This window comes from Onychostruthus taczanowskii, unplaced genomic scaffold (genome assembly GCF_017590055.1).
Source record: "Onychostruthus taczanowskii isolate IOZ18803 unplaced genomic scaffold, ASM1759005v1 scaffold97, whole genome shotgun sequence".
Classification (NCBI taxonomy): Eukaryota; Metazoa; Chordata; class Aves; order Passeriformes; family Passeridae; genus Onychostruthus; species Onychostruthus taczanowskii.
The window spans coordinates 2348491-2376422 of NW_024507768.1; the positions used below are offsets into that span (position 1 = coordinate 2348491).

General features: G+C 55.4%; 1 protein-coding gene across 1 annotated transcript; it reads left to right on the top strand.

The window, feature by feature from the left end:
- The first annotated feature begins 12268 nt into the window (after positions 1 to 12268).
- On the top strand, positions 12269 to 20296 carry MDFI (MyoD family inhibitor). Its single transcript, XM_041427009.1, has 4 exons — positions 12269 to 12299; positions 12730 to 12876; positions 17839 to 18057; positions 18869 to 20296. Exons 1-4 carry the CDS (start codon positions 12269 to 12271, stop codon positions 19123 to 19125), a joined length of 654 nt encoding a protein of 217 aa, XP_041282943.1. The 3' UTR covers positions 19126 to 20296.
- Positions 20297 to 27932: the final 7636 nt, after the last annotated feature.

Here is a 27932-nt window from a genome sequence, read left to right on the forward strand (position 1 = left end):
GGAGCCGAACCTCATTTTCCAGTTGGGGAAACTGAGGCAGGGAGGGGTGGGGGAGGCAGAGGTGCCCCCAGGACGCGCCAGGGAGTCAGGGAATGAAGCTCCCGCTTGGCTTTCCTGCCTGGGGGAAAGTGGGCAGGCTGGAGCACCCACCCGGGGGGCTCCAACACCCACCCAGGGGAGTCCAACACCCACTCAGAGGGCTTCAAACCCACCCGGGGGGCTCCAACATCCAGCGGGGGGGTTCCAACACCCACCTGAGGGGTCCAACACCCGCCCAGGGGGGCTTCAAACCCACCCGAGAGGCTCCAACACCCACCCAAGGGGTCCAAACACCCACCCAGGGGGGTTCCAACATTCATCTGGGGGGACTCCAACACCCACCTGAGGGGTCCAAACACCCACCTGGGGGTCCATACACTCACCCAAGGGGCTCCAACACCCACCCGGAGATCCAAACATCCACCCGGGGCTCCAAACACCAACCCAGGGGAATCCAACACCCACCTGGGGGGTCCAAACACCCACTCAGGGGGCTTCAAACCCACCCAAGGGGTCCAAACACCCACACGAGGGGGTTCCAACACCCACCTGGGGTGCTCCAACACCCACGTGGGGCTCCAAACACCAACCCAGAGGAATCCAACACCCACCCGGGGGTCCAAACACCCCCGCGGGGGCCGGAGCACGGCTCTCCCCTCTGCTCCCCCCGCAGTTTCCCCCCGGGGGCCGCAGCCCCGATCCGGGAGCGCAGCCCAGCCGTGAAATCCCGAATCCGAGGCTGCCCCGGAGCCACCTCCGCCTGCCCCGCGCCTCTCCCCTCTCCCGGCGCCGCTCCAGCCTCCAGCAGAAGCTCCCGGAGCGCTGCGGGTTGGCCGCGTCTTTGCTCTCCCAACCTCTTTTTNATCCCGAGGAAGGTTTTGAGATCCCAGAGAAGGTTTTGGGATCCCAGAGAAGGTTTTGGGATCCTAGGGAAGGCTGTGGGATCCCAGAGAAGGTTTTGGGATCCTAGGGAAGGCTGTGGGATCCCAGAGAAGGTTTTGGGATCCCGGGGAAGGTTTTGGGATCCCAGGGAAGGCTGCGGGATCCCAGAGAAGGTTTTGGGATCCCGGGGAAGGTTTTGGGATCCCAGGGAAGGCTGTGGGATCCCAGGAAAGGCTGTGGGATCCCGGGGAGGGTGTGTGCACGCGCGGGGGTGTGTGCAGGGCTCCCGGGTGCATTTCTGGGGGATCGGCTGGAAGTTTGGGGGCTGTGGGGAGGCAGTGCCGGGCACGGGGGGTGTGCGGGGTCAGGGGAAGGAGGAGTGAGCGCGGGCAGCAGGGGGAGCGTGGCTGGGGTGGCACTGGGATTTTGGGGGAGAGAACGGACGGCCAAGCGCTTGTGCAGGGCTGTGAGCAGCTGAGGGTGTGCTGGCCGTGTCTGGGTGTGATTGTGAGCATCTGAGCGTGTGTTTGTGTGTGATTGTGAACATCTGAGTGTGTGTTTGTGCAGGGCTGTGAACATCTGAGCGTGTGTTTGTGCAGGGTTGTGAACATCTGAGTGTGTTTGTGTGTGATTGTGAACATCTGAGCGTGCGTTTGTGTGTGATTGTGAACATCTGAGTGTGTTTGTGTGTGATTGTGAACATCTGAGTGTGTGTGCAGGGCTGTGAACATCTGAGTGTGTTTGTGTGTGATTGTGAGCATCTGAGTGTGTGTTTGTGCAGGGCTGTGAACATCTGAGCATGTGTTTGTGTGTGATTGTGAGCATCTGAGCATGTGTGTGTGCAGGGTTGTGAACATCTGAGTGTGTGTTTGTGCAGGGCTGTGAACATCTGAGCGTGTGTTTGTGCAGGGCTGTGAACATCTGAGTGTATGTTTGTGCAGAGTTGTGAACATCTGAGTGTGTGTTTGTGCCCCTGGCTGTGTTTGGGGGTGTGTTTGAGGGTTTGTGCAGGGTTGTGAACATTTGAGTGTGTGTTTGTGCCCCTGGCAGTGTTTAGGTGTGATTGTGAATATTTGAATGTGTGTTTGTGCAGGGTTTGAACATCTGAGTCTGTGCTGGTGCCCCTGGCCACGTTTGGGGGGTGTGTTTGGGTGTGTTTGTGTGTGACTGTGAACATCTGAGTGTGTATTTTTGAAGGATTGTGAACATCTGAGTGTGTGTTTGTGCAGAGTTGTGACCATCTGAGCGTGTGTTTGTGCCCCTGGCAGTGTCTGGGTGTGATTGTGAACATTTGATTGTGTGTTTTTGGAGGACTGTGACCATCTGAGGCTGTGCTGGTGCCCCTGGCAGTGTCTGGGTGTGAGTTTGGGTGTGATTGTGTGTGATTGTGAACATTTGATTGTGTGTTTTTGAAGGACTGTGACCGTCTGAGGCTGTGCTGGTGCCCCGGCCCTGCTTTCCCGTGTTTGTTGTGAGCCCAGCAGCTGCTGATCCCGCCGGGATTTCGCATCCCAAACTCCCGCAGTTTCTGTCCCGGGGCCAAGCCCGGGGAGCAGCCGGGGGGGTTTGAGTGAAAACCCCCCGAGGGATGGGGCTGGGGGCTGCTCTGCAGCTCTGGGGGGGTTACAGGGATCAGGCCGTGCAGAAGAGGATGGAAAAGTTGGGGGAACCCTCGCAGCTGAGCCCCCCAAGCCCCTCTGGTCCCTGCCCAGCTCCACGTGCAGAATCTGCATTAAAAACCCCAGGGAGAGACTAAACCCACCCGGCAGGGGCTGCAGGAGCACACCGCGCTGTGTCTGCCAGCCCAGACACAAAAGGGGCCAAATCCACGCCGGGAGCAGCTCCCAAAAATCTCCAAAAATCGGCGGCGGGGCTGAGTTTTGGAGATTTTGGAGCCGCGGGAGCTGCGGGCACGGCGGGGCTCGGGATCCGGCGCAGCTGGACCGGCCCCCGTTGGCTTTGGCCCCGAGCTCGGCCGGCCGGGCTTTGCAGAATACATCCTCTTGTTCTCTTCCCCCTGCTCTTCCAGCTGGATCCCGCTTCCCGGCCCAGCTCTGCTCCAAACTCAGCCCCTGCAGCCGCGTCCCGGGGCCCAGGCAGCTGCAGGGGTTGGTTTCCCTGGATTTCCTTCCTTTTCCAGGTGGGAAATGGCGAGCTGGGAATGCAAAGAGCTTTGTGCCAGGGGTTTGTCCCCAGCCCGGCTCTGCTGAGCACAGCTCCTGTACCAGCAGCTGAGGGGGGGGTTTAAAAAATGGCTTCAAAATCTGTTAAATGCTTTGGGGGAAATGGGTTTGGAGCTTTTCTGCCTCCCCTGTGGCCACAGGGAGCTGCGGGTGGGTAGAGAGTGCTTCAGCCCCAGGAGCTCTGGGACCTGCCTGGGGCCATCTGTGAGTGCCCAGTTTGGTGTTCCCAAATTTAAGGGGCATCCATGAGTGCCCAGTTTGTTGTTCCCAAGTTTAAGAGACATCCATGAGTGCCCAGTTCGGTGTTCCCATCTTGGAGGGGCATCAGTGAGTGCCCAGTTTGGTGTTCCCAAGTTTAAGGGACTTCCATCAGTGCCCAGTTCATTGTTCCCATCTTGGAGGGGCACCCATGAGTGCCCAATTCAGTGTGTCCCTGCTGGGGACCTGCTGTCCCTGTTCCCAAGTTAAGGGGCATCCCTCAGTGCCCAGTTCAGTTTTCCCATCTCAGAGGGGCATCTGTGAGTGCCCGGTTTGGTATTCCCAAATTTAAGGGGAATCCATCAGTGCCCAGTTTGGCATTCCCATATTCGAGGGCCATCCATGAGTTCCCAATTTGATGTGTCCCTGTTGAGGACCTGTTGTCCCTGTTCCCAAATTTCATGGGTATCCATCAGTGCCCAGTTTGGCATTCCCATATTCGAGGGCCATCCATGAGTTCCCAATTTGATGTGTTGGGGACCTGTTGTCCCTGTTCCCAGATTTAATGGGCATCCATCAGTGCCCAGTTTGGCATTCCCATGTTCAAGGGCCATCCATGAGTTCCCAATTTGATGTGTTGGGGACCTGTTGTCCCTGTTCCCTGTTGAAGGGCCATCCATCTGTGCCCAATTTGGTGTTCCCATCTTGGAGGGGCATCCCTCAGTGCCCAGTTCAGTTTTCCCATCCTAGAGGGGCATCTGTGAGTGCCTGGTTTGGTGTTCCCAAATTTAATGGACTTCCATCAGTGCCCAGTTTGGCATTCCCATGTTCGAGGGCCATCCATGAGTTCCCAATCTGATGTGTCCCTGTTGGGGACCTGCTCTCCCTGTTCCCTGTTGAAGGGGCATCAGTGAGTGCCCACTTTGGTGTTCCCAAATTTAATGGGCATCCATCAGTGCCCAGTTCAGCATTCCCTGCTGGAGTGCCATCCATCAGTGCCCAGTTCCATTTTCCCACACCGAAGGGCTCTCGCCTCCACCCCAAACCATTCCAACCCCTCCCTCCTCTTCCTCAGCTCCCCCGAAGGCCCCCACTGTGACCTGAGCAGAGCTGCCCCAGCTTTGCAGCCTGGGGAGGGCGAGGGGCTCGCCCAGCCCCCACCTGCCCTGCTCCAGAGCCTGCATCCCACCCCTGCCCCCCTCGGGGAGCAGCTCTGTGCCCCCCTCCCCCTCCCTCCCCGCGTGGTTTTGGGGACGAGCGTGTCCCTGCGTCCGTGTCCCTGCGTCCGTGTCCCTGTGTCCGTCCCTGTGACACTCAGGAGCACAGCCCTGGTGGCTTGGGCCGGGGCCAGCGGCTCTGTCACGCAGCTCCGAGCCTGGGAATTCTCCCTCCGTTCCCTTTCCCAAGTTTTACAGACCAGACTGGCTCCTCTGGATACCCCCAGGCTGGGGGATAAACGGGGAAACTGAGGCACGGGGGTGGCGTGGCCCAGCTCAGGCGGGTTTTGCTGCTGCGCCCCGGCTGGACACGGAGCTTTTCTCCCAGAATTTTATTCCCTGGCACCTCCAGGGATGGGCTGGGTGCCACCACAGCTCCTCCCACCCGGCAGGGACCCGAAATAGCCACAGGTAGTTTGCAGAGAGAAGAGGCCTCTGTTTGCCCTGGTAATTATTATTTTTTTTAGAGGAATTAACAGAAAACAGGAGGAAAAAACAAGAATTTTTTGCTTGGTGAGATGATCCTTCCTCCAGGGAGGGGGAGCAGGGAAGGAAGAGAGGAGGAGAGGCTCTTTCCTCCTCCTCCTCCTCTTCCTCCTCCGTGTGAAGATGGAGACAAATCCATCTCCAGAAGCAAAACCTGGGATTGGCTCTGCTCATTCCCACCCCCCTTTTCCCTTCCCAGAGGGACATTTGCCACCCTCGTGTCCCCAATCCCTGCCTGTGTCCCAGCTCAGGCTTTGGCACACACAGTTTTCCTTAATTCCTTCTGCCTGTTCCCAAGGATTTTGCCCCGAGGTGTTAGAGGGGGCGGAAAAAGCTGTTGCGTGCTCAGCCCCAAACACGAAACATTCAGCCCCAAAAAAAGCCCTGGGGTGCCCCAAGCAGGGAATTCTCAGCAGGATTCGAGGCCACCTCACTCAGAAACCCTTTATTGAGACTGTCCTGGTCTTGGACAGGGGTAGGAACAAAGAAAAAAACCCATCCAAAATCAAAATAAATGGGTTTTTTTCCTTGTCTCAGCACTGATTTAAATGCAGGATTGCAGAGCTGCAGGCAGCCACCCTCAAAGTGCAAAGAACCCCTCCAGAAAAAAAAGCCCTGAAAGAAACAAAAGTGTATTTTTCTTACCCCACAGAAAGACCTTTTTTTTTTTTTTTTGCAACATTTCTGGTTTTTCCTTCCAAGTTTTTCTTGTCAGCTCCCGAAAACGCTTCGCTGGTGTTTGTTCTTTGAACAACTGCAAAACTTACCAAGAAAAAGAAAAGAAACCCGAGGGGAAAAAAACAAACAACAGCAAAAAAAAAAAAAAAAAGCAGATTTCTGGATTTTTTCAAAGTTTCTGGGATTGAGCAAAAACAAAGCTGGGCCTTGGGGCTGAGTTGCCCCTGCTCCTGCTCCAAATCCTGATTGAATTTCCTTGGAAAGCTCCTGCCTGGGAGCTGCAGAAACCCAAGCCCTCCTCGGGGGATTTGCTGGAGTTCTGGCGATTTTTCCCAGATTTTTCCACGCCTGGAGTTCTCCTTCCTGTGGGATGGGCACCAGCACCCCCAGGACAGCCCTAAAATCCCTTCCTGTGCCCCAAAACTTGGGGAATTTTTGGGATCTGTGCATGGGAGAAGCCCCAGCCTACAGAGAGTTCTGGGCTCCATCTCCACAGGATATTTATTTGGGGGAAAAATCCCATTTTCCTGCCTCAGTTTCCCCCCCAACCGAGGCAGTTTTTTAAGGAAAATCCCTGGAGCTCAGGGAAGGTGTGATGGGCCCTGGTTTCAATCCTGGGATGAAAGGGGCTGGGGAAGTGCAGATTATTGAGCAGCTCCTGCTGATCCCCTCCTCAATTAACTTTTTTTTTAAGGACTTATGTTGGGAAGACACAATTTTTCCCTGGCAGGACCTGTGCTGGTTTAACCCCCAAGGTTACCCAATTACCTGCCTGGCTTGGGCCTTAATTAGTCCCTCCATAATTTCTCCCTGCTCTGTAATTCCCAGGATCTCCCTGGATCTGATAGGCCTGGCCCCTGCTGCTCTCCAGGCTCCAGGGATAATTGCTTTTCCTTAAGGACACCCAGGATTTCCCCCTGTGCCCTTCCTCCCCTGATTTCCCAGATTTTCCATCTTTTGGAGAGTTATCCTGCCCCAGGTGCTCCTCAAACTGGAATTCAATCCCAGTCTGGATCTCTTTCCTGTTGTTTTCCCATCGTTTTCCCCCATTCTCTGTCTCCACAGCGTGTTTGGGATGTTTTATGTTGGTTTTTGGTGCTGGGAGATGAAGAAAGGAACCTGGTCCTTCCCAGCTTTGTGTCCTGGGAAGTTTTGTTGTCTCTTTTTTCCAGTCCAGCCTTGAAGATTCCTCCTTCCCTTGCAGCTCCACACTGGAATGGTGCCTTAATACCTATAAAATATAAATATATTTACATTAAATCGATTTTTGCTGCATAAGGAATAATTCCCAATGGTAGAGGTGCTTATTGCAGGGAATTTATGTTTTGCTTTTCCTGATAGACAAAAAAAAAAATTATATTTTGTCTGTCCTGAAACCCCTTGTAGGAGGAATTCTGGCATGAATTTGGTTTGGCAGGAGCTGGTTGGAGCCACGAGGCCCTTGGAGGGATGGGGTTTGTGGGGACACCGACCTGGAATTGGGGTTTTGTCACCGAGGTCAAGCTCCCAGCAGGGATGGACTGGACGGACGCTGCTCCTGGCCTGTCTGGCCCCAAAATTCCTCCCTCCCTTCCCACCCAAATTCTATAAATAACAAATAACAACAACTCCCAGCCTGCTGAGCTATTTGGGGTTTTTGTGGGGTTTTTTTTTTTGTGCTTTGTTTTGCTTTTTTGTGCGTTTAGGAAGTCACTTCTCACAGAAACCACTTTGTTTTTTGACTGCTTTCCTCATTGTTCCTGTTTACCCAAAGCTTTGCCCAGGTGAGGCCAAAGGTTTTCCAGGTGGGAAGCAAAGCTGTGCTGGATGTGTCCAGGCCATGCTTTGGGCATCTCTCCTTCCCTTCCCACCCTTCTTTTCCTTTCCCTGCCTATCCCAGAGCCTGAGGCAGCCTTGGTGCATTAATTTCAGACTGAATGTAAATAAGGCTTTGGGATTTCTCCCAGCCAAGCAAACTTTCAAACCAGGATTTTGCTTCCCTCTGCTCCCACCTGCCTCAGGGGATGGGAAGGATTTGTTCTGGTGTCTTCTTCTGCACTGGAAAACTGAAATACCCCTAGAATATCCTTGGAATACCCCTGGAATACCCCTGGAATATCCCTGGAACAGGTTAGGCAGGCACCTGGCTGGGCCAGGAAAGCCAGGAGAGCTCTCAGGCTGGTTTTGTGTGCAGGAAGAGGAGGAAAGATTTGTTCTGATGTCTTCTTCTGCACTGGAAACCTGAAATACCCTTAAAAGATCCCTGGAATATCCCTGGAACAGGTTAGGCAGGCACCTGGCTGGGCCAGGAAAGCCAGGAGAGCTCTCAGGCTGGTTTTGTGTGCATGAAGAGGAGAGCAGATTTGTTCTGGTGTCTTCTTCTGCACTGGAAACCTGAAATACCCCTAAAATACCCCTGGAATATCCCTGGAACAGGTCAGGCAGGCACCTGGAGGGGCCAGGAAAGCCAGGAGAGCTCTCAGGCTGGTTTTGTGTGCAGGAAGAGGAGAGCAGAGAGCGGCCAGCCCGCACAGAGCCGAGCTGCTGGGCTGCTGCTCGTGGCCAGGCCTCCATCCAGCATCTCCTTCTCCCTGCCCAGCCATTCCCAAGGGATTAAAGGCAGGGAGAAGGGTGTCCCCTGCTGTCTCCTGAGTGTCCCCACGCTGGCAGGAGTTGCACCCCTTGAATGTGGTTCCAGATGTGCTGAGAGCCCTTTCCCCAGACACCAAACATCTGCCTGCTGAAGGGATGGGGTTTGTTTCCACACTCCCCAGCCCAGCCTCTCTTTAGCTACTTGCTGGAGTTTTCCTTCCCTTTCTGTCCCTCCCTGGGGCTGGAATCTGGGACGTGCCACCCCGGGGATGTGCCCATCCCAGATTCCTTCCCTGGGAGCCAAAGGCACTCGGGAGGAAGAGGAGCAGAGAGATGAGACCCCAGGAATGCTGAGCAGAGCCACGGGACACCCTGGCAGGGCTTGACCCCAAACCACAGCTCCAGCTTTGCCTCTTCCCACATCCTCTGGGGCTCTGGGCAGCACAGCCAGCTGGGAGAAGGGAATGCACAGGTTTTTGGGAGCTGTGGCTCCTGTTGGTGCTGCTGGAGGAGCTCTGCCCTCATCCCAGCTCCCTCCAGGATGCTGCTCCTGCCTTTTGTTTGCCCAGCTCTTTGGGAATGCTGAGCTCAGCTCATCAGGAATTCCCACTGGGAGCACAAAGTTCTTTTCCTCTGGGGTGGCCCCAGAAGCTCCTGCATCCCCCAAGGCCTCCCTGCATGCCCAGAGGGATGTTGGGACTTTGGAATTTGCAGGAATTTTGCAGTTACAGCCACGAACTTCCAGCTTCTTTGCATCTCTCCTCTCTCCTGTCCTGTTTTCCCACCCCCCTGATGGATTTTGGAGCTCTTTGATGTCTCAGGACTTCCGTGACGGATGCATTTGGACTTTGGGATCGGGGAGAACAATCAGAAAACCGGCTCCATGTGCATGTCCTGGGCTTGGCAAGAGAAGGCAGCTCCACCTCTATCACTTTGCTGATCTCTGGTACCTTGGGGCAGTGCTGTGATTTACTGAAGTTATTGTTTTGGAATGCCTCAGTTCCTCTGTTCCCAAAAAGCAGAGATCTGAGCTGCTCTCCCACATCTCCCTTGTGCTGCTCCCCAGAGCAGAGACTTGGACTCATCCCAGGCTCTGGGCTTTGCCCTGGCCAGGAAGGGCCTGGGGCTGCAGGAGGTTTGGGGAAAAATGAGAGATGTTTCCTTCTCCCTGCCCAACCATTCCCAAGGGATTAAAGACAGGGAGAAGGGTGTCCCCTGCTGTCTCCTGAGTGTCCCCACCCTGGCAGGAGTTGCACCCCTTGGCTTTGGATGCTCCCCAAGAGCTCAGATGTGGTTCCAGATGTGCTGAGAGCCCTTTCCCCAGACACCAAACATCTGCCTGCTGAAGGGATGGGATTTGTTTCCACATTCCCCAATCCAGCCTCTCTTTAGCTCCTTGCTGGAGTTTTCCTTCCCTTTCTGTCCCAAGGGCTGCTCCCCTTAGGGTTTGGCCCAGGCTCGTCATTGGTTTTAAACCTGACAAATTCAGGTCAAGCCTGGTCCTGTTCTGGGAGCAGCAGGGAGAAGGGATCCAGGGGGGGCTCAGCTGGGCAGGGCAGGGATTGGGGAATCTAAAGGAGGAGAGAGAGCTGGGAGCTGTGGGATGAGGCAGTGGTGGAAGGGTCTGTTCACCTCCCCCTGTGCCAGCAGAGCTGCTGCCTCTTCTTGGGGGCATTTTGGGAGCTGCTGCTTGAGCAGTTCCCTGAGCATTCCCTCTGCGTTTTCCAAGGCATTCTCTCTGCACTTCCCAGGCTATTCCCTCTGCACTCCCCAGGGCATTGCCTCTGCACTTCCCAGGGCATTCCCTCTGTATTTCCCAGGGCATTCCCTCTGCACTTCCCAGGGCATTCTCTCTGCACTTCCCAGGGCATTCCCTCTGCATTTCCCTGAGCATTCCCTCTGTATTTCCCAAGGCATTCTCTCTGCATTTCCCAGGACATTCCCTCTGCATTTCCCTTTGCATTCCTTTTGCATTCCCTCTACACTTCCCAGGGCATTCCCTCTGCATTTCCCTTTGCATTCCCTGTGCCCTTCCCTGAGCATTCCCTCTTCATTTTCCTGAGCATTCCCTCTGCATTTCCCTTTGCATTCTCTCTGTACTTCCCTTTGCATTCTCTCTGCATTTCCCAGGGCATTCCCTCTGCATTTCCCTTTGCATTCTCTCTGCACTTCCCTTTGCATTCTCTCTGCACTTCCCTTTGCATTCCCTCTGCACTTCCCAAGGCATTCTCTCTGCACTTCCCAGGGCATTCCCTCTGCACTTCCCAGGGCATTCCCTCTGCATTTCTCTTTGCATTCCCTCTTCATTTTCCTGAGCATTCCCTCTGCATTTCCCTGTGGATCCCAAGGGGCAGGAGCTGTGGGGTCTGTGCTGAGCCCATACCTGTCCATCTTCTCCCAGCCCCTCCCTGGTTCCTTTCCCCCACATTCCAGGGGGTCAGCCCCATCCCCACATTCCCTGCAGCAGCCTGTGGGACACGAGGCAGGGAAGGATCAGCTCACCCGAGCCTCATTCCTGTCTATTTCTGTCCCTCTCCTGGCCAGCTTGTTCCCGGGGCAGTTAATTTAATTGCCACCTTCCTCCCTGCGTGGCTGCGGTTGTGTGTGAGCCCTTGTGCAGGGTAATTACAAGTGTGAAGTGGACACGGCAGGGACGAGCCTGGGCTCCATCCCGGTGGGAGCAGCAGCCTGGATGTCCCTGTGGATCCACCCAGCCAGGGCTCCAGGCTGTCCTTGTCCCCAGGAACGGGCACAGAGGGGACAAGGGGTGCTCTGGAGGCAGCGCAGAGGGGCAGGGACAGGGATCTGCTGAGCTCAGCCCTTCTCCTGGGCTGCACCTGATTTTCCAGCCCTTTTTCCCAATCACTGACCCACAGGGATGAGGGTCTGGGGCTGTTTTGGGCAGCCCTGAGGGGTTTGAAGCCCTGAACACACTCAGGACATCTCACAGCAGAAACCAGAGCTCAGGGACTCTGTGGGAACTTCACCTCTGGCTCCACTCAGAGCTCCTCATCTCTGTCATCCTTGGCATGGGACATCTCTCGCTTTTCCCCAAAATTCCTGCACCTCCAGCCCCTTCCTGGCCAGGACAATCATCCTCATCATCCATTTCCCACGCTCACCCATCAGGATTTCACATCTGCCTTTGGATCAGGGCTGGCTGGGGCCAGTCCAGGCTGGGACATGACAGAGGCTGTGGATGTGATTCACCCCACACCTCTACGCCCATGGGAGATGACAGCCTGCTCTCCTCACCTCTCCATTTTGCTCCGGGCTTTCCAGAGGCATGGGAATGGCTTTTCTCCCATCTGGGGCTCACGTGCTCCTGCTCTGTCGGGATTTGGAGCCGATGCTGTCGTGCAAAATTCAGCTGGAGCTGCTGGGTTCCCCCAAAATCGCATCAGCTGTGAGAGCTGTGAGCAGGGCTCTGTGCTGGGATGAGTTTTCCTTCCCAAAAAAACCCCCCCTGTCTCAGGAGCTCCAGCACCCCAGGCTGGATCTGCACCCTGGGGAGGACAGGGAGGGGAAACTGAGGCACGTGGATGACTTTGGACGGTGTTGTGGAGCTGAGCAGCATCACTCCAGAGCGGCTGCAGCATTCCAGCTCCTGCTGATCCCGGGGTGCAGCTGGAACCCCCCAACTTCCCTCGTTGCGCTCCTTAAATAATATTGATTTTTAATTATCTGTAACTGCCCTCCTTTCCTCCTCGGCTCTGGTGTGTGGGACCCTGGATTTATGGAGGATAACGAAGCATCCCAGGCCTCCTTCCCCCCTCCCCTGCCCTCCCTGGCTGCTTGCAGGGCTCCTGTTCCAGCCAGGGCAATTATGGCTCTCTGCTCTCCCTCCCTCTGCCCAGCCTATAATTTAGTTTTATATAAAGTGCGTTCCAGCCCCTGTTGTGCAAGACGTTGCTATTCCGGGGGATGGGCAGAGGACTGGGGCGGTGGGGAGGGGGCTGGGGTGGTGTGGCACGGCACCGAGCCCCCTCCCCGGGCACCCCACATTCCCAGGGGATGGAGCAGCCCGCTGCCAGCAGCGCTGGAGGTGATCCTGCCTCCTCCTGCCTTTCTGCACCGGGATTTCTCCCGTGGGGAATAACTCGGCTCCTTGCAGGTTTTTCCTGCCCCATCGAGGGGTCCTGCGGGGGCTGCTGCAGAGTGCAGGAGGACGAGGGAAGGTGGCAGCCAGCTCCCGCAGGGAACACAGTGGCCCTTTTCATGGGAAGGGGGATGAAAAATCCAGCTTGAGCCGCTGAGTGTAACCAGATCCCTTGGCTTTTTGGAGAAGGAATGTGAGAGCTTGGGGAGGCTTTTTGGGACGGCGCTGCAGCGGGGCGAGCAGCTGCGGAGTGATGCAGCCCCGGGCTGCCCAAACCCGCGGGCTGTGTGCCACAGGGATGTGGCTCCGGAGTCAGAGCCCCATCCCAAAATTTGGCTGCCCCGGGGGCTCAGCCCTGACCCCGTTTCTCTTGCAGAGGTGCCCGAGCCCTCGCTCCCTGTCCCGAGGCAGATCCCCGCGGTGCCGAGGAAGGACAAAGCCCTGGAAGGTGACAAATCCCCGGTGACAGTGCTGACCAAAGGCCCCCGGGCCGAGCTCGGCGGCGCTCCCGAAGCTGTGACATGTGAGTGTTTTCCATCAAAAAGCAGGGCAGAGGTGGGAACCGGGCTCCTCCTGGCTTTGTTCCTCGCCACATCAAAGCTCAAAGCGAGCCTGAGTCACCTGGAGAGGTGAAAGTGAAGGGTGGCACCCAGGGGTGGCTCCTTGGAGCAGCTGGAGCTGCTTTGGGAAGGGTTGGGGTTCTCTGGGGTGCCGTGGTGGGAAGAGGGATGAGCCTGACTGGGAAAGGAGCATCCCCCAAAACCCCAGGGGGAGAGAGGAGACTCACAAAGAAGGTTCTCATGGACATGGCCCCAGGATGTCTCCATGGCACAGCTGTGCGGTATTTCCATGGGCACAGCCCCCTCTGCACTTCCCAAGGCATTCTCTCTGCACTTCCCAGGGCATTCCCTCTGCACTTCCCAGGGCATTCCCTCTGCATTTCTCTTTGCATTCCCTCTTCATTTTCCTGAGCATTATGTCTCCATGGCACAGCTGTGCGGTATTTCCATGGGCACAGCCCTGGGATGTCTCAGTGGCACAGAATTTCCATGGGGCACAGCCCCGGGATGTCCCTGTGCCACAGCCCCGGGATGTCCCTGTGGGTATTTCCATGGGGCACAGCCCCGGGATGTCCCTGTGCCATAGCCCTGGGATGTCCCTGTGCCATAGCCCCGGGATGTCCCTGTGCCACAGCCCCAGGACGTCCCTGTGCCACAGCCCCAGGATGTTCCGTGGCACATCCCCAGGATGTACCTGTGCCATAGCCCTGGGATGTCCCTGTGCCACAGCCCCAGGATGTCCCTGTGCCATAACCCTGGGATGTCCCTGTGCCATAGCCCTGGGATGTACCTGTGTCATAGCCCCAGGATGTCCCTGTGCCACATCCCCAGGATGTACCTGTGCCATAGCCCTGGGATGTCCCCATGGCACAGGCCCACAATCTCCCCGTGGCATAGTCCCAGGATATTCCCATGTCACAGCCCTGGGTTATTTCCATGGGCACAGACCCGGAATGTCCCCGTGCCGCAGCCATGGGATATTTCCATGGCCACATCCCCAGGATGTCCCTCTGCCACATCCCCAGGATGTCCCCGTGCTGCAGCCATGGGATATTTCCATGGCCACAGCCTCACAATGTCCCTGTGCCACATCCCCAGGATGTCCCCGTGGCACACCCCGCCATGTCCCCGTGCCACAGCCGCTCTCAGGGGCAGAAGCAGCCGTGTCCCACTGGGCCAGCTCTTGCCTTGGCCACTCCAGGGCAAGGGTGAGGCTGGTGCTGAGCCTGGCTGAGCTGAACCTGGATGATCTGAGCCTGGCTGAGCTGAGCCTGGCTGAGCTGAGCCTGGCTGAGCTGAGCCTGGCTGAGCTGAGCCTGGCTGAGCTGAGCCTGGCTGAGCTGAGCCTGGCTGAGCTGAGCCTGGCTGAGCGTCCCTCTGCCACATCCCCAGGATGTCCCTCTGCCACATCCCCAGGATGTCCCCGTGCTGCAGCCATGGGATATTTCCATGGCCACAGCCTCACAATGTCCCTGTGCCACATCCCCAGGATGTCCCCGTGCCACAGCCGCTCTCAGGGGCAGAAGCAGCCGTGTCCCACTGGGCCAGCTCTTGCCTTGGCCACTCCAGGGCAAGGGTGAGGCTGGTGCTGAGCCTGGCTGAGCCGGGTCTGGCTGATCTGAGCCTGGCTGAGCTGAACCTGGATGATCTGAGCCTGGCTGAGCTGAGCCTGGCTGAGCTGAGCCTGGCTGAGCTGGGCTGGCTGATCTGAGCCTGGCTGAGCCGGGCTGGCTGATCTGAGCCTGGCTGAGCTGAACCTGGCTGATCTGAGCCTGGCTGAGCCGGGCTGGTTTTGCTGCAGGGGGTGGCAGGGGCTGGCAGTGCCTCCCAAACTCTGCCCCGGCCGTGTGGCGGGGCAGGGCTGGGGGAGCGGCGCGGGCAGATGTGGGAGCCTCTCCTGGAGCCTCTCCTGGATGCCTCCCAAACTCTGCCCCGGCCGTGTGGCGGGGCAGGGCTGGGGGAGCGGCGCGGGCAGATGTGGGAGCCTCTCCTGGAGCCTCTCCTGGAGCCTCTCCTGGAGCCGTCCGTCCCTCCCTGGCCGCCAGCCCGCATCCCAGCCTCTCCCTCCCATTCCCTTTCTGCTGGCTGCCAGCTTCCCCTTCCAAGGGGTGTAAAGTGGATGGAAGCTTCCCAAGCGGGATGAGGGCGGCTGGGAACGGGGCTGCCCCTGCGGAGGGAGGCAGGGCAGGGCAGGGCAGGGCAGGGCAGGGCAGGGCAGGGCAGGGCAGGGCAGGGCCGGCCGGGCAGGGCAGGGCAGGGCAGGGCAGGGCAGGGCCGGCGAGGCGCGGGCGCTGCGGCGGGGAGAGCGCACGTTTGCTGCGGCTGAGCCCTGGCGCGGCGTCCGCGGGCTGGGCCGGCTGCCCGCAGACATTCTGCACGCCTGAGTCACACCGCAGCCGCTGCACAGCCCCCTCCCCAGCCCAGCCCAGCCCCCCGCGGGCCCCGGCGCTGCGAGGGATTTGGGCACCCTGCTCCTGGTGCTGGTGAAGGGACCTTTGCCTCTCCTCGCTGGGAAATGAGCAGCGTCACCGCTGGTGTCCCTACTCCTCACTGCGCTGCTCCTGGGCGGGGGTCACCATTGGTTTTTGGGGGTTATTCCTATTCTGGCGGGCTCTGGGGAGCACATTTAGGCTCTCCCATGGGATGGTGGCATTCCCGTGCCAGCCTCAGGAGGGGCCGGGCAGAAGGGGCTGGAGGGTGCGGGGTCACGTCCTTGCCCACCAGTGCCAGGACTGGCCCCTCCGAGGCTCAGCTCTGTGCTCAAATCCAGATTTGCAGCTTTTTGGAACATTGGGATTCTGTGTGTTAAGGCAGGAGCAGCAGACCCAGGTGGGCACAACATTCCAAGGCCTGGCAGTGGCTGGGGGAGGGTCCCAGCAGGGGGACCCCGGTGATGCTGCCCTGGGACACCCGAGGGGATCCAGGAGCATCACCTCAGTGGGAAACCCAAAGTGAACATCCAGGAGGTTTTTGGTTATTGAAGAGCTGCAGACGGACAGTTTCCCCCACAATCCTGTTTTCCAGGGCTGGTCCCCCCTCTCCTGCATTACTGGGGGAGCTGAAGGTGCCTCTTTCAGCAGAGCTTTGGCCTCGTGTCTTAAAGGCTGTCCTACAAAAATGGAAGCTATTTTCCCTCACTTTGAGGGGGGGATTCCTGGCTGCCTTTGGCTGCCCCTCGCCGGAGGCAGAGCGTGATTCTGATTTACAAACAGTTTAATCTGAGGAATGCAGCGAGATGGGGAGCGCCAAGTGCATCCTGCTGCAGTCCCGGAGAATCCAGCTGCCGTCCCAGGCTGCCGAGCTGCTGCTGCCTCCCTCCTGACTCAGCCCTGCCCAGCTCCCTGCAGGCTCAGCCCTTCCTGTCACAGCCCTGGGCACCCCGGTCACCTCGGATGTCACCTCGGTGTCACCTCGGTGCACACACGAGGCACGCAGGAGGTGAACACTCCGTGAGGATTTTAGGAAGGGGAGACATTCCCTGTTTTATGCAAGACCTGTTTTCTGTCTCCCACCTCTCCCGCTCTTCCCGCTCAGCTCTGGTTATTTTAAGTTCCTTTCCCAGCGGGTGTCAAAGACCAAGCTCCCACTTTAACCTCCCTGTGCGGCCCAAGCCCAGCTCAGCCTGGTCAGACCAAGCACTGGGACCATCCACTTGTGTCTTTCACCTTCCATCTGTTTTATTTTCACCTCCCACCCACTTTATTTTCACCTTCCATCTGTTTTATTTTCGTGGATGCAGGACAGGGACCGCCTGTGCCCGCTCCACCCCTGTGTCCCCCCGTGCCCTGCACAGAAAGCAGCTCCTGTTCCCTGGTGCCAAGAGGTGCCTTTGCCCTCGAGCCTCTGCCCTGAATCATCCCTTGTTTACTGCCGTGGCAGAGGAAAAGCAAAGTTTGGCCAGAGCACCACCAGACAGGATTTTATTTTATTTTATTTTACTTTACTTTATTTTATTTTATTTTACTTTACTTTATTTTATTTTATTTCTGGCCTTACTGAGGAGGATGACAGCTGCTGGAACCTTGTGCTGGTTCCCAGCCCTCTCCCGGATGAGGATGAGGAGGCAGCGAGGGCACGGCGGGCAGGAGCAGGGGGCTGAGCCCCCCCTGTGGCTGTGGCAGCAGGCTGGCAGGACACAGATCTGCAGCAGGAGGGGCTGGAGGAGGCACAGCCGCAGCTCTGCGTTCTTTTCCTCCTCCTGCAGAGAAGTTCAGCCAGAGGCTGCAGAGACCTCAAGGGAGTGGCCGGTCCCTGCAGGAGCAGGCTGGCTCTGCGCTGGTGCCTCTCGTGGGGACAGCAGCAGCTCTGTGCAGCAGCCTCGGTGCCTCCATCCCTGCTGGCCGTGCAGGGACATCTCCTCCTTCAGGCCCTCTGAGTTTCAGCCCATCCTTCACCACAAATCTTCATTTCTTCGGGTTTTTCCATCCCTTCCTCTCTCTGGAGCCTTTGCCTCCTTCCCTCTGCCACCTTTTCCACATCTCCCGTTCCATCTCCTTCCTCTTGGACCATCCATCCATCAGCTCACCCCGTGTCCACCTGGGGACCAGATTCCCGTTTTCCTCCAGGGTCTGGGCACGTGTTTCTTGTCACCTGATTTTTAAATTTTTTCTAAGCCTTCTGATGTTTATATTCTCATAACAAACTTTCTCACTTTATGTAAATAACTTATTGATTTGCATTCTTTTATGGAGGAGGAGAAATTTGGCAGACTGTTACTTTGTCCAGGGTCATTGGAGAAAGGTGGCACTTTCGCCCTCCAATCCACTGCCACTTCTGGAAATCTATAAATGCTAGAGCCAGAAAATAAAAATCCCTTTTTACCTTGGAAAGAGCAGCGAGCCCGCATCGTGACGTTTCGTGCCAATTTGTGACAATTTCTCCCCGCGGAGAGGGCAGGGTGGGTAACGTGCTGCTCTCCCCTCCAGGCCAGCCCCAGGTGCGACCACCCCCGCAGCCCCCCGGGCCCTGCACGCAGCTGCTGCCCAACGGGGAGGCGGGCAACGGGACGTGCCGGGCCGTGCCCAGCGCGCAGAAACCGCAGCGAAAGCTGCAGCAGCACCACTCCATCAACAGCCAGAGCAGCAGGAAGAGCAAGGGCAGCTCCAAGTCGCCCTCTTCGCACATCCCCATTGAGGCGCAGGAAGGTACTGGCTCGGCCCTGGGGGTCTCTTTCCAGCCGTTCTCCTCGGGCCCCTCATCCCGTGGGATCTCTTGGGGGGAACCCTCAGGCCCCTCATCCATTGGGATCTCTTGGTGACATCCAAGCCCTCGAGCCCCTCATCCATTGGGATCTCTTGGTGGCACCCTGTGAACCCTTGAGCCCTTCATCCCTTGGGATCTTTTGGTGGCATTCTCCAAGCCCTGAGCCCCTCATCCCCTGGGATCTCTTGGGTGGAACCCTCAGGCCCCTCATCCATTGGGATCTCTTGGGTGGTATCCAAGCCCTCGAGCCCCTCATCCCTTGGGATCTCTTGGTGGCACCCTCCAAGCCCTGAGCCCCTCATCCCCTGGGATCTTTTGGTGGCATTCTCCAAGCCCTGAGCCCCTCATCCCCTGGGATCTCTTGGGTGGAACCCTCAGGCCCCTCATCCATTGGGATCTCTTGGTGCATCCAAGCCCTGAGCCCCTCATCCCTTGGGATCTCTTGGTAACACCCTCCAAGTCCTCGAGCCCCTCATCCCTTGGGATCTCTTGCTGGCACCCTCCAAGCCCAGCGGACCCCTGGACCCTCCTGGCAGCCTCTGCAGGGCGGGTGCTGAGCGGGGCCATCTCCTGTCCTCCAAAATTGGTCTATCTTGAGGGCTGGGTGCTGAGGGAGACCCCTGGGGCAGTGGCTGCCTCCCAACCCCTTTTCCCCTCCCTTCCATGAGTTCCCGAGGGAGGGTTTCCACCCTCGTGCTGCTCCCCCAGCACCCCCCGGGCCAGGCGCTGTCTCACCCGCGCGTTCCTCCCCAGACTGCTGCGTCCACTGCATCCTCTCCTGCCTCTTCTGCGAGTTCCTGACCCTCTGCAACATCGTGCTGGACTGTGCCACCTGCGGCTCCTGCACCTCCGAGGACTCCTGCATCTGCTGCTGCTGCTGCAACTCGGGCGAGTGCGCGGACTGCGACCTGCCCTGCGACATGGACTGCGGCATCATCGACGCCTGCTGCGAGTCCGCCGACTGCCTGGAGATCTGCATGGAGTGCTGCGGGCTCTGCTTCTCCTCCTGAGGGGCCCTGCTGGGTGGGGGGGACCTGCACGGGACCCCCCGGGCTGTCCCACAGCGGGTGAGGCTCCAGATGGTCCCGGAGGAGGAGGAGGAGGAGGAGAGCGAATCCCCCGCTGGAATCCTCGTCCTTGGAGCTGTGTCCTGCCCGGGGAAGGGTGACCCCAGAGGGCTGTGGGGGCTCTGGAGCTGTCCTGGCCTGCTCTACCTCTGCCAGCACTGGGGGGACTGTGGGAGCCTCCTGCCACCTGAGCCGAGAGCAGGAGAGCCCGTCACACAGAGCCACCCCAGCCTGGGGGACAGCCATCCTGCAGAGCCACACCAGCATTGGGGACAGCCCATCCTGCAGAGCCACCCCAGCCTTGGGGACAGCCCATCCTGCAGAGCCACCCCAGCCTTGGGGACAGCCATCCTGCAGAGCCACCCCGGCATTGGGGACACATATCCTGCAGAGCCACCCCAGCACTGGGGACAGCTTGTCACACAGGGCCACCCCAGCCTTGGGGACACATGTCCTGCAGAGTCACCCCAGCTCCTGGCGTTGGGGACAGCCCATCTCGCTGCCACCACCCCAGGACAGCTCCGGGGGGTTACAGGGGTGGCACAGAGCAGGGACACCACCCAGGCTGGGTGACCCGCGGGCACTGGGACACGCTGGAGCCTCCAGCCCTCTGCGGGGTCCCGAGCTGGGGGACACGTCCTGCCAGGCCCCCTGCCCCCAGTGCCCAGCCTGGCTGCCAAGTGCAATGCCCACTGCCTGAGCCCTCCTGGAAGAAGCTTTTCCTGCAGCTGTCACCGAGCTCTGTGTGTCCCCCGTGTGTCCCCCGTGTGTCCCAGGCGTGGTGGGGCAGGGTGGCGTGGCTTGGTTAGTGCCAAATGACCCCCAGCAGTTGCTGGCCCCATGCCACCATCCTCAGGACAGAGGTGGGGTAGCAGACACCCCTCTGACGGGCTGGGGAGACGGGAGGGGAAGTGTCATGGTATTTTTTTTTTTTTGTTCCTTTTTACTGTAAATAAAGGTCTTTCTTCATTTCTGACTGGCAGCTGGCCCAGCACGTGCTCTGCAAGGCTCTCCCCAGAGACAGAGGCTCCGTGTCCCCTGTCCCCGTGGCCCATCCTGCTCCCAGCTGGCTTTGGGGACATGGGACAGGTCACTGAAAGCCCCAGGGTGCTCCTGTTTGCTCCTTGTGCTGGGAAAGAAAACGCAAGAGGACTCTCTGTCCTTGGCTCCAGGGAACAGGTTGAGGTCCTGGAGTGTCCTGGCTCCCCTGGGACAAACCCTGGATCACCTGGGACAAACCCTGGGCTGCCCTGGGACAAACCCTGGGCTGCTCTGGGACAAACCCTGGATCCCCTGGGACAAACCTTGGCTCCCCTGGGACAAACCCTGGCTCCCCTGGGACAAACCCTGGGCTGCCCTGGAACAAACCCTGGCTCCCATGGGACAAACCCTGGATCACCTGGGAGAAACCCTGGGCTGCCCTGGGACAAACCCTGGATCACCTGGGACAAACCCTGGCTCCCCTGGGACAAACCCTGGATCACCTGAGACAAACCCTGGATCACCTGGGACAAACCCTGGATCCCCTGGGACAAACCCTGGCTCCTCGTCCCACCATCCCTGGGATGTCCCCTGCTCCAGGCTGCTTCACCAGCCCCAGGGCACAAATTCCCCAAAGGAGAAAATAAATTATGCACATTCCTGTGGAAGGGCTGGGCCTGGTGAGGTTGCTGCCCTTGGAATTCGGGTGGCTTTGGCCCCTCCTGCCCTGGTGGGACCCCCACCCTTGCCAGGCCATGCCACCAGGATCAGGGACCCCGACCCCATTCCGGGGTCTCGCTGCCCTTGGAAAGGCTCAGCTGGCCCGGCTCAGCTGCTGCCTGGGCTGAAGCTGAACGGGGAGGGAAAAGCACTTAAAAAGCGAGGCCAAATGGGTCAGTTGGTCACGGCGACAAGGGCGGCTTTGGGATCTGGGCTCGCTGCCCTCGGGCGCTGCCGCTCAGCCGGGAATCCTATTTTTAGTGGTGAGCAAGAGCCCAGCGTGGTGCAAGTGCACAGAGGAGACGCAGAGGATGCTGCGGGCAGCCTTCCTCCACCCCGCACCCCGCAGGGAGGGCTGGGGGCGCTGCGTTTGGGGGTGACCCCTCGGCGAAGCAGTGAGGGCTGGGGTGGGATGCACATCCCTGCCCACCCTGGCACAAAATCGGGGCCCCGTGTGGCACTGGCAGGGTGGCTCAGAGCTTTTCCACAGGCTCTGCTCCAAACCCTTTGCATCCTTGGCACGGAGGCGCTGGCCTTCCCCAGCCTGGCCTCGCTTCTGCTGCTAATTAGGGAGCTTGGAGCTGGCAGGGCTGCTCCACCAGGCACGGCCGCTTAATGGGGAACAGATTCCCCCAGTGCAGTGCCCCGAGGGTGGGGTGGGGGTCACACACACCCCAAACCCCCCTCCTCACTCCTCCAGACCTTTAATGCTGCTCCCAGAGGAGCAGGTCCTCATCCCGAGCAGGGATGGGATCCTGGAGTGCTTTCCCCCACGGGTGTGATGTTCACGCCGGTGAATGGACTCCAGTGAGAGCTGCCTTCCAGAAAATGCAAATAAAAGAGCAACAATCAGCACAGGGCTGCCCAGATCTCTGCCCTCTGCAAACTCCCCCTTCAGAGAGCTGTTCCCACCTTCCTCAGCAGCTCCTCAGGGCTGGATTTTGGAAGGGGCAAAGACGGATTTGTTTCAGCCCCGACCCCAAACCTGAGCTGGGTTCTCTGCCCTGAGCAGTGCTGGCTGCTCTGCTCAGGCCCCTGGAGCTCCTGGAAATCCCAGGGGTTGTTCTGGGATTTGGGAATGATGGATCAGAGCAGGGATTGGTGACCCAGAGCAAACTCAAGTCCCTGAAAGGGCTTGAAAAGCCGATTTAAAGCCTTCCCCTGGATGCCAGTTGGGGCTGGCCATGCAGGTTGCAAAACACTGGGCAAGGCAAGAGTTAAACCCTCCTGCCTGGGAATTAATTAACAACAGATGTGCTTGGTTTTAACTAATTACTCTCCTGCCAGCACTTGGGTTTTATGGTTTTCTCGGAGTTGGAGCACCGTGCCCACACCGATGCTGATCCTGCTGGGTTTCCCTGGGCACCCTGGGCTTCCCTGCCCGCCTTCCCCGGCCTGGCTGGCCCTGAGCTTGGTGTTTTAAGTGAAACAATTCAGTGAAATTGGCTAAAATCCGTGAAAACTCCAGTCACCTAAAGCAGCATTGCTGGGTGTTTAGGCAGCGCCACGGGAATTTCCTTTTCCTACAATCCCTGCTGGGGATTGATCATTCCTGGGACATTGCAGGTCCTAACGATGGGAGCTCGTTGTTTAATTGCTAATGGATTCCAGGGGCTGCTCAGCCTGTGCTGGGTGCAGCCAGAGCAGAGAAAAAGAGACAAGGAGAGGCCTGGAAATTCTTCAGGCAGGTGAGGAACCCCTGGGATGCAGACCTGCCTCATCCCACGGCCCCGAGCTCCCCACACCCCTCCTGGTTTTTCCACGGATGAGCCCCACGTTTGGCTGCTCCCTCGGCGGGGAGGGCTGTCAGCAGCCTGGGCTATTTCTGTCCTCAATCACGATCAATAAAGCAGGAGAGGATTTTTATTTTCCACTCCAAATTCTTTCTCCATCCTGTTTCCTCCCCGTTCACACGGCGCACTGGGGAGCGCTCCAGCAAGGAGGCCCAGGGAGCCTTCTCCTCCTCCTCCTCCTCCTCCTCTTCACCCTCCTCCTCCTCATTCCAAGGCAACCCCCACCCCTGCTCCGTGCCACCCCAAAATTCCCTGGCAATTCCTGCGATCCGAGGGGCAGGTTCAGCTGGCAGGCGGCAGCGAGGCCTCGCACACGTGCGTGCGCGCACACACCAGAAAAGAAAACACTCCCAGCGCCAAAATAAAATAAAAAATAAAATAAAAATAAAAAAATAAAATAAACCCCGGTTTTTGGAAGGCAGAGCAGCTCATGTAATCCCAGATTCTGGCGGGATGGGGGCCGAGGGGAGACGACTGCAGTCTATTAAACTTCCTTTGAGAACCTGCCAGGCTGACAGCAGCTGGAAGGAATTAAAGTTTCGGGGCCACCGGCTCGGCTGCCGCTCTCAGCGCCCCAGCGCCGCCCCAGCCCCGGCAGCGTCGCTTTTCCCAGCCCGGAGCCGCTCCCGAACCTGCCAGAAACGTGAGCATCCTCTGCATGAGAAACCCAGCGCTTCTCCAGGGCCCTTTCCAGCTTTTATAGAGCCTTCCCGGCTTTTCCAGAGCCTTCCCAGCTTTTCCAGAGCCTTTTCCCACTTTTTGGAAAGGTGTTTCCAGCTTTTATAGAGCCTTCCCGGCTTTTCCAGAGCCTTCCCAGCTTTTCCAGAGCCTTTTCCCACTTTTTGGAAAGGTGTTTCCAGCTTTTATAGAGCCTTCCCGGCTTTTCCAGAGCCTTCCCAGCTTTTCCAGAGCCTTTTCCACCTTTCCAAGAGCCTTTTCCCACTTTTTAGAAAGGTTTTTCCAGCTTTTCCAGAGAATTTCCAGTTCTTCCAGAGCTTTTTCCCATTTTTTGAAAGGTGTTTCCAGCTTTTCCAGAGCCTTTTCCACCTTTCCAAGAGCCTTTTCCCAGTTTTTGAAAGGTGTTTCCAGCTTTTATAGAGCCTTTCCAGCTTTTCCAGAGCCTTTTCCCACTTTTTGGAAAGGTTTTCCCAGCTTTTCCAGCCTTTTCCGCCTTTCCCAGAGTCTTTTCCCAGTTTTTGGAAAGGTGTTTCCAGCTTTTATAGAGCCTTTCCAGCTTTTCCAGAGTGTTTTCCCACTTTTTGGAAAGGTTTTCCCAGCTCTTATAGAGTCTTTCCACCTTTCCCAGAGTGTTTTCCCACTTTTTGGAAAGGTTTTTCCAGCTTTTCCAGGGCCCTTTCCAGTTTTTCCAGAGCCTTGAGCCTTTTCCCATTTTGGTTTTTCCAGCTTTTCCAGGGCCCTTTCCAGTTTTTCCAGAGCCTTTTCCCATTTTTTGGAAAGGGTTTTCTACCTTTTCCAGAGCCTTTCCAGCTTTTCCAGAGCCTTTCCAGCTTTTCCAGAGCCTTTCCAGCTTTTCCAGAGCCTTTCCAGCTTTTCCAGAGCCTTTCCAGCTTTTCCAGAGCCTTTCCAGCTTTTCCAGAGCCTTTCCAGCTTTTCCAGAGCCTTTCCAGCTTTTCCAGAGCCTTTCCAGCTTTTCCAGAGCCTTTCCAGCTTTTCCAGAGCCTTTCCAGCTTTTCCAGAGCCTTTCCAGCTTTTCCAGAGCCTTTCCAGCTTTTCCAGAGCCTTTCCAGCTTTTCCAGAGCCTTTCCAGCTTTTCCAGAGCCTTTCCAGCTTTTCCAGAGCCTTTCCAGCTTTTCCAGAGCCTTTCCAGCTTTTCCAGAGCCTTTCCAGCTTTTCCAGAGCCTTTCCAGCTTTTCCAGAGCCTTTCCAGCTTTTCCAGAGCCTTTCCAGCTTTTCCAGAGCCTTTCCAGCTTTTCCAGAGCCTTTTCCACCTTTCCCAGAGTGTTTTCCGACTTTTTGGAAAGGTGTTTACAGCTTTTATAGAGCCTTTCCAGCTTTTCCAGAGCCTTTCCAGCTTTTCCAGAGTGTTTTCCCACTTTTTTGAAAGGTGTTTCCAGCTTTTCCAGAGCATTTCCAACTCTTCCAGAGCCTTTCCCCATTTTTTGGAAAGGTATCTTTTCCACCTTTCCCAGAGTGTTTTCCCACTTTTTGGAAAGGTTTTTCTACCTTTTCCAGAGCCTTTTCCACCTTTCCCAGACTCTTTTCCCAGTTTTTGGAAAGGTGTTTCCAGCTTTTATAGAGCCTTTCCAGCTTTTCCAGAGTGTTTTCCCACTTTTTGGAAAGGTTTTTCTACCTTTTCCAGAGCCTTTCCAGCTTTTCCAGAGCCTTTTCCCACTTTTTGGAAAGGTTTTCCCAGCTTTTATAGAGTCTTTCCAGCTTTCCCAGGGTGTTTTCCCACTTTTTGGAAAGGTTTTTCTACCTTTTCCAGAGCCTTTCCACCTTTCCCAGAGCCTTTTCCCATTTTTTTGAAAGGTTTTTCCAGATTTTCCAGAGCTTTTCCACCTATTCCAGAGCATTTCCCCAGCTTTTCCAAAGCTTTTCCCACCTTTTCCAGTGGTTTCCTCACCTTTTCCAAAGCCTTTTCCACCTTTTCCAGAGCCTTTCCCCAGTTTTTCCAGAGGTTTTCCCACCTTTTCCAGAGGTTTTTCTACCTTTTCCAGAGGTTTTCCCCAGATTTCCAGAGGCTTTCCCCAGATTTCCAGAGGCTTTCCCCAGATTTCCAGAGGTTTTCCCCAGATTTCCAGAGGCTTTCCCCAGATTTCCAGAGGTTTTCCCACCTTTTCCAGAGGTTTTTCCAGGATTTCCAGAGGCTTTTCCATATTTTCCAGAGCCTTTTCCACATTTTTCATTTTCCAGAACCTTTTCCACCTTTCCCAGCTTTTCCAGAGGATTTTTCCAATTTTTTCCAGCTTTTCCAGAGCCTTTTCCACCTTTTCCAGAGGTTTTTCCAGGCAGCCCCTCAGGAAGAGGAGCCTCCCAAACCCAAATAATGATTTCCTGCCCGGTTGTTTTCTTTTGGAAACCAGAGAGGGGCTGGAATTCGGGAATATCTGGGAGCTGGAGGTGCCAGTGTTCAAAAAGAATTAAGGAGAATTTTTTTGGGGGGAGGAAAATTCAGTGCTGAATTTAGCCCTACGTGGCTTAAACTGAGTTATGGGGTGAAAAATTATATGGTAAAAAAAATTAATTCTATTTAAATATTATACTTAAATATCATATTAAAATATTATACCAGAATATGATATTGAAATATCACAAATTTCAAATCAAAAAATATTTTAATGTATCTATATTTAATATTTTAATGATTTATATCTATAATATATTTTAATATGTGTTAATAAAAATAAAAATTGTAAGGTAAAGTAGATTCTATAAAACATTATATTGAAATACATTCTTAAAAATATATGATACAAAAAGATATAAAAATAAAGATATCAAAATAGATTATAGAATTATATAAAATACAATATGAAGATATATAAATATATTCTCCTTATAGTAAATATTTTAATATATAATATATTAAAATTAAATATGTATTTGCATTTATATATAGATTNTCTGGACATAATATATAACATACTAAAAATTAAATATGTATTTGCATTTAGATTGGCTCATATATATACACATATATCTATATTGCACAAATATAGATTTTTCTATGTTCACCCAGTGGTATTATATATACACATATTATACGCATTTATACATATTTTATATATCTTTTAAATATATTTTATATATACATATTTTATATATCTATTTATATATTTGTGTATATATTATACATACATATATTATGTGTGTGATACATATAATATGTGTATATATTAGATGGATATTGTATATATTATATACAATATTTATAATTATGGTTATAATTCTATTTATAATTATATTTCTATTTATTTATATTAAAAATACCTCTGTGTGAGTATAGAAAAATCTCTATTTGTGCTTTTCCCAACCACTTTTATCCCTCTTGGAGCTTCCCAAACCTCCTGGTGGTGCCCTGTGCCAGGCGGGAAGAGGAGCTGCTCCCAAAACCCACCCAGATTTTGGGAACCCAAATTCCCCCAGGAACCCAAATTCCCCAAATCTCTCCCAAAACTCACACAGATTTCAGGAACCCGAATTCCTGTAGGAACCCAAATTCCTGCAGGAAACTAAATTCCCCAAATCTCTCCCAAATCCCACGCAGATTTTGGGAACCCAGATTCCTGTAGGACCCCAAATTCTTGCAGGAAACTAAATTTCTGCAGGAAAACAATTTCCCCAAATCCCACCCGGATTTTGGGAACCCAAATTCCCCCAGGAACCCAAATTCCTGCAGAAATCCCAATTCCCCAAATCTCTCCCAAATCCCATCCAGATTTTGGGAACCCAAATTCCCCCAGGAACCCAAATTCCTGCAGAAATCCCAATTCCCCAAATCTCTCTCAAATCCCACCCAGATTTTGGGGAAAAGCCGCTCCTGCAGGAACCCAAATTCCCCAAATTTGCCCCAAAATCCACCCAGATTTTGGGAACAAGCGGCTCCTGCAGGAACTCAAATTCTTGCAGGAAACCAAATTCCTGCAGGAAACTAAATTCCCCAAATCTCTCCCAAATCCCACCCAGATTTTGGGAACCCAAATTCCTGTAGGAACCCAAATTCCTGCAGGAACCCAAATTCCCCAAATCTGCCCCAAAACCCACCCAGATTTTGGGAACAAGCGGCTCCTGCAGGAACTCAAATTCTTGCAGGAAACCAAATTCCTGCAGGAAACTAAATTCCCCAAATCTCTCCCAAATCCCACGCAGATTTTGGGAACCCAAATTCCCCCAGGAACCCCAATTCCCCAAATCTCTCCCAAAACGCACCCAGATTTTGGGAACCCAAATTCCTGTAGGAACCCAAATTCCTGCAGGAACCCAAATTCCCCAAATCTGCTCCAAAACCCACCCAGATTTTGGGAACAAGCAGCTCCAAATTCCCCAAATCTCTCCCAGAACCCACCCAGATTTTGGGAACAAGCGGCTCCTGCTGGAACCCAAAATCCCCAAATCTCTCCCAAAACCCACGCAGATTCTGGGAACCAAAATTCCTGCAGGAACCCAAATTCCTGCAGAAACCTCAATTCCCCAAATCTCTCCCAAAACCCACCCAAATGTTGGGAACCCAAATCCCTGCAGGAAGCCAAATTCCCCAAATCTGCCCCAAAGGCCAGGAGTGCCGGGGATGCTCCC